The sequence below is a fragment of the Dendropsophus ebraccatus genome, chromosome 9 (genome assembly GCF_027789765.1).
Source record: "Dendropsophus ebraccatus isolate aDenEbr1 chromosome 9, aDenEbr1.pat, whole genome shotgun sequence".
NCBI classification, from domain to species: Eukaryota; Metazoa; Chordata; class Amphibia; order Anura; family Hylidae; genus Dendropsophus; species Dendropsophus ebraccatus.
In genome coordinates this window covers 117,118,670-117,128,902 of record NC_091462.1, presented here as the reverse complement: position 1 = coordinate 117,128,902, position 10,233 = coordinate 117,118,670, and the positions used below count along the sequence as shown (strand labels likewise).

Genomic DNA, 10,233 nt, shown 5'->3' with positions numbered 1-10,233 from the left:
AATCTGGAGAAGAAACATTGATCATTAAGGATGTAAGTAGTTTTATAGACTGTAGCAGAATTTAGTTGGAAATAATTACTAGTATTACCATTAGTTATAGTTTTCTCATTACTCCTGACTGGTGACCGATGAGCAAAAGGAAGCAAATCCAGTCCTCTAAATGTTGTAAGAGTCTTTACAATGGGGAGGACATAGAATTATTAACCTCAACCAGGGGATTATATTTGACTTTTAGGTGAGATTCCTGGAGGCAGAAGCCGGAGCCTTTCTCTCTGACTCTGTGCCCCTAGGACTTCAGGAAGGTTGTTGTGATGAAGATTCCACCACCGTGTATATTGGGAGCTCCCAGCATTAGAAATTAGATATAAAAATTGGAACATTCTGTCCTTACAACCATGGAAATGACAAAACTACTTAGCAGATTTACTACAAAATTCCCCTTTCTGATTTTTGACATTGACGTCTCATGTGAAGCTGTAACTGGTGCAAATATGGAAACCTGTACAAGTGAAACAGTGCACCATGCATGAAGGTATTCTCATTTGTATCACTATTTCACTAAGAAGCGTGGGCCGATCTTCATAAATCCCCCCAAGCCCCCCACCCCCGCCCCGTGTCTACCAATAAAAGCTTCTTGTGATGAGACCACCATTCCTTTAAGCATAGGATATGATTCCGTCCGGAGTATGACCCTAATCCGATCCAAATATCCAGCTTGGAAGCCTGTAAAGCCTGCTAGCCCATCTGCGAGAGGAGGGGTCATGTAGACATGGTGACCATGATGCCCCCTCATACACAGAAAGGTAAATATTAAAACCATCTGAAAAAATGGCTAAGGCGGAAAATGCTTTGAAAACAACCCTGCTATGTCCATCTCCTAGGAGAATAAATAATGTAGTCTAGGTAAGATACATGTGATTCCTAATTCCAGTGAGATAATCCACATAGAAGCCAAACCAACATCCACCTTCATAGCGCTCAGTGTCTGTAATGATAGCAGTAATGAGATTCAGATACTCTATATACTGTATATATTTCATGTTTTCACAACAATTTATTGCTTGGCTGGGAAACAACACCCCACCGTAACCGCTGACGTCCCTGGAGAGTTGGCATCATGGAACGTCTGTGAGGAGTGACATTATCATTGTGTTCTCCTACTGGATTATCTGGACTCGTCTTTAAACTCTTCATACTAACACTAAGTCTTCCTCACCAGACCACCTAAGTCTTCCTCACCAGACTCTCTGTTCAGACAGAAATTACTGTCCTAAGAAGTACAGACAACAAAATCAGCTCTAATCAATTAAATTTGCTCTAAGTTTCAGAATTTTTTAGATATTTATTTGTTCAATAATATTCATTTAACTTCCCTCCATGTGATTGCCTAGGTTATCCCTCACAAATCTATCAATCCAATCATTAACCATAATGACTCCTTTAGGCTGGGTTCACCCGTTTCACACGTTTTTAATTGGTTACTTTTAACGCACAGAAAAACGTAGTCAACACTACTTTTGTGTCTGTTGAAAAAATGCATCCGTTTCGATCCATTTTTTTTTTTTATAATGGAAGTCAATGAAAAAATGGATCCAAATGGATGACACACAATTGCATCCATTTTTGCATCGGTTTTTCAATAAAACGTATACAATAAACGGATTTGAAAAATGCAGTGTGAACCCCGCCTTACCCAAGATAAACAGCTTAATCTTCAGGGAACATCTGGCTAGTAACAGCTAGATCAGGAGAGAACACAGGAAGTTCAGGCAGGGCTTAAAATGTGAGAGAACCTCAGAAAGCCTTATGGTGGTTTTACACGGAGCGATAATTCGCCCAATCGCATGATTAACGATTTTGAATGAACAAATTTTTTTTTCATAACGATCGCCGTTTAGACGGAACGATACATGGTACGGAATATTCGTTTTGCAATCGTTTTGCGATCGCTTAAGCCTATCTCACACATAGGGGAAATCGTTGAAAGACTGTTTACACTGAACGTTTACACGTACGATTATCGTTCCAATTTGACCATTATCGTGCAAATTCGTACGATACATCGTTCCGTGTAAAACCACCATAAGGAATGTACTTGTAAGGTCATCAGTCTGCCTTCGCTTCACCTGGCTATATCTTGGGATCTTTAACTTCTGACAACACCTTAATGTTACTTAATTTGACCTTAATGCCTTTAACCCTTAGAGGATTGGCCAATTTGCATTTTTTCACTTCCGTTTTTTTCCTCTTTGTGCTTAAAAGGCCATAGCACTTGCATTTTTTCACCTAGAAATTTTTCCACCATAAAGTACACTGCAAAAGCAGAAAAAAAATTCAATGTGTGGTGAAATTGAAAAAAAACCCACATTTTTCTTATTTGGGTGCCATTCACCCTGGGGGAAAACTGACTTCTTATATATGTTCCTCAAGTCGTTACTATTACAACGATATGTAACCTGTATAACTTTTCTTTTATCTGATGGCTTTTAAAAAAAATTAAACCATTTTTAACAAATATATGTTTCTTAAAATCGCTCTATTCCCAGGCTTATAGCGCTTTTGTCCTTTGGTCTATGGGGCTGTGTGAGGTGTTATTTTTTTGCGCCATGATGTGTTCTTTCTATCGGTACCTTGATTGCGCATATACGACTTTTTGATCGCTTTTTATAACAATATTTCTGGGCACTGGATTGCTTTTGGCTGCTGCAGCCTAAAGCAATCCAGTGCTGAGCCGGGATCAGCGCCATTACGGCGCAGACTCCGGTCGGTTCCGAATGTAAGGATCACCCCTCCCTAACTATGTCGCAGGGGGGGCGATCCAACCCACTAGACACCAGAGAAGGCTTACTGCAAGTATTCAGATGCAGCTGTCAACTTTGACAGCTGCATCTGAATACTCAATTAGCAGGCACGGCGATCGGACCGTGCCCACTAATAGCCGATGTCCCTGGCTACATGCTGCACCCGGGACCGCGACGGTTCAGAGTGGAGCCGCCGCGCGGCCCTGCTCTGAACTCCCCTAGGCGACCGCTGGACATACGGGTACGCCCAGGGTCGTCTAGGGGTTAATGGGGTTATCCAATGCTCCAAAATTTTCAACATGTTGCTGTCATATTAGTAAACTTATGCTTACCTCTCCACACTTCCCAGGTGTCCTGATGCGGTTGCCGGTGTCCTGCTCTGTAGCTGCTGCTACTTCCCAGACAAGCTCACTCAGCCAATCATTGACCGCGAGGCTGTCTTGTCTTAGTCAGTGATTGGCTGAGAAGGCAGTGACTTCTGAAACAAGCTCATCTCATAAGTAACGGCGGCTACAGACAGCGGGGGGCACCAACGACCACATTGGGACACCTGGGGAGCACGGAGAGGTAAGTATAACATGTTTGTCAAATGTTAATAATTTTGGAGCACTGGATAATACCTTCAGAAACACCATATTGACCAATGTAAATATAACATAGGAGAGCTTCTGTCATTGTATATTGTCATCATGTAAATGGTTAACTAAAGCTTGGAGGATATTTGCATCTGTCCAAGTATAATAACCCATCCTCTTCTTTTGGTAGACACACGACTCTCGGCACTATGGATATTGCAGAAGCGGACTTTTCGACAGCTGCTGTAAATATAGAATTTGTGGTGGGACTATCCTTAAATTTCTGCATCCTGCTTGTTTATATAGGAAACCTGAAGAATGGCGTCTCTCTGGGCCCATCGGATAAGGTCCACCTCACCAAGTCTCTGGTCAATGTCTCTCTGCTCATGATGATGGGCGCACAATGGGCAATATCTTTTCTTTGGTCGTATTTTTTTCTGTTGAGTGAAATTCTGTGCTGGACTGTAACATTTACTGTATTCCTAATATTTTATAATTATTGGCTAACGGCCGTGCTCTGTGTCTACTACTGCACCAACATCACCCCCTGCAGTCACCACGCCTTTGTTTGGCTGAAGAGGAGTCTCTCGTTTTACTTGCTCCCCACCGTTATTCTAGAGGGACTCGGCTCATTTGCCATAGGTTTTCCCATGTTGTGTTTTTGTACCGTAGAGCCCCCTGGGAACAGCACCTATCGATCTACGGTTATCCGACCCACATTACTTAATAATGTATTGTATCGATCAATATCCACCATCCTGGGCTGCTTCTTACCCCTCACCATCGCTCTTGTCTCCACCACATTCACCTCCTGGTCTCTTATCAATCACGTGAGGAGAATGAGGCAGAATAATGGAGAGTTTACCCGATCTAAGTTCCAAACCCAGATAAACGCTACGAGAACCATGATTCTGTTCCTTCTCATTTCTCTTTTCTACTGTGTAACACAAATGGCTTTTAGTACCATCCAACCCAACGCAGTCGTAGCCACATTCATCTGGTTTGTTATCCTATCCTACCCGATATCAGAAGCCGCCATCATCATCCGGAGCAGCGTCAGGCTGAGGAGCGCCCTTCTCGAGAAGGTTTTTGGTAGAAAGAGAAGGAACAGTGAGGCCTGAACTCTGGAGAAGACACATTGATCATTAAGGATGTAAGTAGTTTTATAGACTGTAGCAGAATTTAGCTTGAAATTATTACTAGTATTACCATTAGTTAGAGTTTTCTTCATTACTCATCCTGAACTGGTGACCGATGAGCGAAAGGCTATTTCCAGTCATCTTTGTGTTGTAATAATGGTCTTTATACTGGGGAGGACATAGAATTATTAACCTCAACCAGAGGATTATATTTGACTTTTAGGTGAGATTCCTGGAGGCAGAAGCCGGAGCCTTTCTCTCTTACTCTGTGCCCCTAGGACTTCAGGAAGGTTGTTGTGATGAAGATTCCACCGCAGTGTATATTGGGAGCTCCAAGCATTAGAAACGTGGCATCAAAATGGAACATTCTCTCCTTACAACCATGAAAATTACAAAATCACTGATCAGATTTACTAGAAAATGCCCCATTCCCCACCTCCACCCCATTATGCAGTCCCATTAGTACTGGGCTCTCTGTGTCGATCATTTAAAGTTCCTCGTGATCAAATATTTGACCTAATAACTTTCATAAGGGGCATAAAACTTACTCCAAGCCCAAAAGTAGCATTACTCTTAATAGTAATATTTGTATTGCGCCAAGTGGTTCCGTAGCACTTTACATAGTTTGCCAATGTTGGTCCTTATCCCCATAAGCGCTCACAATCCAAACTCACCTATCTAGGTGTAGAAGAAAATCCACACATACAAACTTTCTGCCAACCATACTCAATAGTTAATTATGCAAAACAGGGTCCGTGGAGCCTCTGTCTCAAAACACGGGAATAGCCAGATATCCCTCCAGAGAAGGAAAGCCTGCCATACTCAATAGTTGTAGAAAAACTTACTAAACCAGATCTTACTGTTACACAGAATGTTTTAACCAGCACTTGGATGAAAATTGCTCAAAAATGGAAGAGCATAGTATTCACTCTTCTATCCATCATAATTGTATAATAAGAGAGACAGATCGCTGATCTCAGGGAGACCAGCCAAACGATAACAGTGACGGCTGCTAGTGAAAGCGCTCAATGCAGTGAAATCCTAAGTGCATTGCCCCCTGGGAAACATGAATATGCAGAAGAGGAGCCCGTGGATCTTCATCGAAGAGTCTCAAAACACAGGACTAGCCAGATATCCCTCCGGGAAGGGCCCAGCCAAGGGGCGGCTCCTGTAAGGAAACCACCAAATCCACCATATTAAGTGGCCCTTTAAGTCAATGTAATGACAAGGGAAAAACCTTCCCGGGAGGATATCTGGCTAGTCTTGTGTTTTGAGACTCTTCGATGAGGCTCCACAAGCTCTTCTTTTGCATTATTGTATAATGGAGCATATGGTGGCTAGTGGACTCAACAACCTAAGAGCATTTAGGACCAGTTGGGCCTCATGGTTCCAATTCTTCCAATATTCTCTTCGAGAGTCACACTCCTGTATTAGAATTATTGAAGCAATGAAACCCTTGGAACGACAGCGATTTTGCTGACATATTGTTTTGTTAGACTGATATGCCCATATTACATACTTGCCTTTATTGTGATTTTTTACAATTCTTCCCGGACTGGTGGAAGTGCAGATTTATGTGTTTTCACACTGTTTGTAAAATTTCTAAAAAAAAACTCAATAAAAGATCTGTGAAACAAAGTTCCTTGTGATGAGACTGTAATTTCAAGTATAAACAATGGATCGGTCAGGAGTACCAGGATAACCCTTCAATATATCCCTCTCTAAAGCCCTGTCTTATATATGTGTGATATATAAATATATGGAACTCCTGAATCCAGTGAGATGTAGATGCAGATAATCCACAGAGAAACCAAACCAACCGATCTGCATCCATTCTCATTCGACTTTATCCCGACATTATAAAGCTATGTTCACACAACGCAACAGCAGCTGGGATTTATACAGCACACACGTTATAGGTGAAAGCAAAGAATCCTGGCCGGAGAGCGGGATTCCCAGCCGCGCGGCAAAAAACTGACATGTCAGTTTACTGCGGCTGCTATTCATTGAATTTCGGGAGCAGAAAACTTGTCAGTGCACCCAATGGAGCATCGTGGAATTCGGATGTGAGCAGCGGGGAATTCGGATGCAGTACCAGCCGGGATTATCTTCTCTGACACCGGCCGTTCCGTGACCTGGCCGGGTCACGGAATGGCCGCTGTCTCACACTGTGTGAACATGGCCTAAAGGTCTGAAATTATAGTTGTAATGGGATTCAGATATTCTATAAATTCCCTCCATGTCTGGCAATTTTTCTGCTTTCATTGGCGCCTTCTCAGTGAAATCTTTTCACCGCTTAGTGGTAATACCTATACGAGGGCTTGTTTTTTGCGGGACAAGTTGTAATTTCTATTAGCTTTAGATAAATAGGACTTTTTGATTGCTTTCTTTTTCTTTTTTTTTTTTTAAAACAAATTAACTAAATACTGCACAGAAAGTCTGATGTCGTTTTTCATTTTTATTTTTATAGCGTTAACCATGTGGGATAAATAATAAGATAATATTGTAGTTCAGGTTGTAAGAGATGTGGTCATATGAAATACGTTGCACGTCCTGCTCGTTGCACGTTCTTGCCTGTGTCTTCTAAATCGGCATCCAAGAAAGAATTCAACCACTGGTTTGTGTCTGCAGTATGCAATTTATCACAAAAATTTTAAAGGCGAAAAAAGAACAAAAACTATGGGTGGGGAGGGAAAGGAGGGAGGGGTAGGATGAATGGGGTATGAAATGGGTAGGGGGGCAGTGGTGAGGGATAGAGGATGGAAGGGGGTGGATGTGATAGATGGAGGGGAGCAGAGAAAGTTTGTACTCTGTACTACTAGTATAGTGCGGTGTATTATCCTGTCAATGTAACGATTATAGGTGACCTTGGGGGGGGGGGGGGGGGTCTTGACTAGATCCCCTGCGGCTAGCATCCCAGCAATTGTTTTAACCTGTTCTATGTTGTACTATTGTACTATGTTGTACTATGTTTATTGTACTATGTTTTAACCTGTTCTCAGTTCAGGCAAAATATATATATATGTCATTCATCAAGATTCATCACCTTGTGAGGGGTTTATGATATTTTTGTGCTTAGAAGTACAGATCAGCAAAGCTGAATATTATTTTCTTTGTTTTTTTTAGTGTTTTTCTTCAAAACATTTAATAAAAGAGAGTTATTAAATGGTCGCCATCATTTCATACAACATCCCCCCATGTTATATGTCATTCCTAAAATATTTATAAATCACTACCTAAATCATTTACCTAAAATGGCTCTTTACCTAAGATAAACAGCTGTAAAGTCTTGGGCACTAGGTGTCTCACTTCCCTACAATCTACTGGCCACTGCTTGTTGTCAGGTGAAACCTGTCTCTAGTAACAGCTAGATCAGGACAGAACACAGGAAGTTCAGACATGTAATTAAATGTGAGAAAGCCTCAGAAAGCCTGAGAAATGTGCCTGTAAGCTGATCAGTCTGCCTGAACGAACACATGACTATATCTTGTGATGGCAGCAGGTTTCAGCATCGAGAACCAGTGTAATCATTAACTTACTGTATCTTCAAATACTTGACCAGCAGGGATGTTATAAAGGGTTAGAATGACTCTTGGGGTCACAATGTGGCTCATTCTCGCAGTGAAGCCTATTGGAGTTTAGAGCTTCTTACTTTCACCAAGGAACATGAAGTGGCCATATTGGTGAGTCCCAGTAGGACCCTCTTGGGCTCTGATGAACCCTCTCATATGGTTTCTACTTTGATATTTTTTGTATTGTACTTGCATGTTACGTGATGTTTTTGCACTATATTTGATTATAGAACCAAACCCAGCTGGGATCTCACCAGCACAAAACTTCCCTCTTGGCAACAATAGTGCACTTAGGGGGCCATACACTTAGGGGCCTATTCCACAGAGCGATAATCGGGCGAATCAGCCCGATGCGGCCGATTATCGCTCTGTGGAATAGAGAGAACGATCAGCTGATAATCGTGTCATCGCTGACCTAAAATCATCAGTCATCACCCGCACATCGCTACGTTAAATAAAGGCCCACAATGGCCCACAGTGACCCACAATTTAAAAACATTAAAATTTAAAAACATACTTTACCTATCCAGGCTGCAGGGCTGCAGGAAGCTGTTGCTGCCCCGTAGACCGGGTGAAGGAGCGCAGGAGAAGCCCTGCAGCCTGGATAGGTAAAGTATAATGTTTAAACAAGGGCTGCAAGGACATCGGTAACAATGTCCCTGCAACCCTCGCTAAACGATTATTGGGCCGTGGAATAGGCCCAGTAGACAAGTGCTGATCTAGCAGATCGCCGCTGATTTACATTGTTGATCAGGCCCTGGTCGGCCCATGGAATAAGACCCAGGTCAGGGGGGAGTTAGAGTTAGGACTTCAGCTTCACATAGAAGAGGGAAAGGTATACAAGTGTCCCATAGGACTAGGACCTTTCAGGGCTTTGAGCCAGGCCGGGTGTAGAGTGGCCGCCATATCACAAACCATTATGGAACTTGTAGACTTTTAATCATCACTATGTTTCCATGTAAATATATGAACAACTGATCAGAACTGTTGGATGTTGTCCAGTAAGGACACCAAGCTAAGAGCTCATCTATGGCAGCCCGTTTCAGCCCGTTGTGTTTGAGAGGCTGGTTTTCAAATCACACAAGCCGAAACACGTTGTCATCAATAAACCATGGCTTCATGGATTCATGGCTGAGTACCCGTGTGTTGACCGGTGAGGATTACCTGAGTGGCTTATGTGCATTTATTAGGAACTACCACACAGTGCACCTGCGCTGAGGATCTACTGTGGTCCACTGGTCCATCTCGTCCCAGGAAGAAAGTGGCCATGTTTTTCGCTATTACACGCACCGACAGCGGCGGGCAGCCAAAGCAGATAGCTGTGGTCTGCAGTCGCCACTCCTATTACACAGTGCATTCAGAAGGAGCAAGCGAGCGCCAACCTTTCAGGTCAGTGCTTGCTTGATCCTTGTTTCCCACACACTGCCGGCGCTATTACATGCACCAAGACAGTGAGCGGGTAAGTTCGGGGGGGGGGGCGGAGGGAGCTGCGGGGGGGGGATACTGATGGTTCAGCCTCCTACTCTCTCCTGTACTGATCATAGAGATTAGAGCAGAGAGGAGATAGAGAGGACAGAGCAGCCGCACATTCTTTCTATACAGTTCTGGCAGGTCCCAGGCTTCACCGTCTACACAACACAATGAGTGAAGTGATCGATGGGGAAAAATTATTTACCAGATCTCAACTCAACGGACATTTTTTATTATTATTATTGAGGAGAAAGAAGAAAAATACAATTTGCAGGAATATGTCCAAAAACATTTCTCACTCTTTATCCACTGCATAGAGAGCAAAGGAGCGGAGGACTATGAGGACATTGATAGTGGCTAGTAAGTTAAAGAAGCATAACACACCAAATATACATCAAAAGACAGAGCTAGGATTTATCACATATGAAACAGCAGAAAAATATAACAATGTAAACTAAACCAATGGGGTCACAATATAACCACCGAGAATGAAACCGATAATAACGAGAATAATGAGAATAATACAAGAAACCCATTGGGGTCAAAAAGCAGAAAGGTCTCGTGAAAGTGATCAGAAAGGACAAAGATCATCAATGCAATGAGATGCCGAACATGATCAAACCAAATGGGAAGTGACGTGAGACAGATGGTTGATGGACAGACAGAATATTACGTG

The 10,233-nt window shown here is 42.7% G+C and overlaps 1 protein-coding gene across 1 annotated transcript; it reads left to right on the top strand.

The window, feature by feature from the left end:
• The first annotated feature begins 3,585 nt into the window (after positions 1 to 3,585).
• Positions 3,586 to 4,497, top strand: LOC138801891 (taste receptor type 2 member 13-like). The gene has a single exon (XM_069984983.1). The coding sequence runs from the start codon at positions 3,586 to 3,588 to the stop codon at positions 4,495 to 4,497; it is 912 nt and encodes a 303-aa protein (XP_069841084.1).
• The last annotated feature ends 5,736 nt before the right edge of the window (positions 4,498 to 10,233 follow it).

Bases quoted from the DNA above. Each gene is read 5' to 3' on its own strand.
- LOC138801891 (XM_069984983.1), top strand. From the start codon at position 3,586: ATGGATATTGCAGAAGCGGACTTTTCGACAGCTGCTGTAAATATAGAA.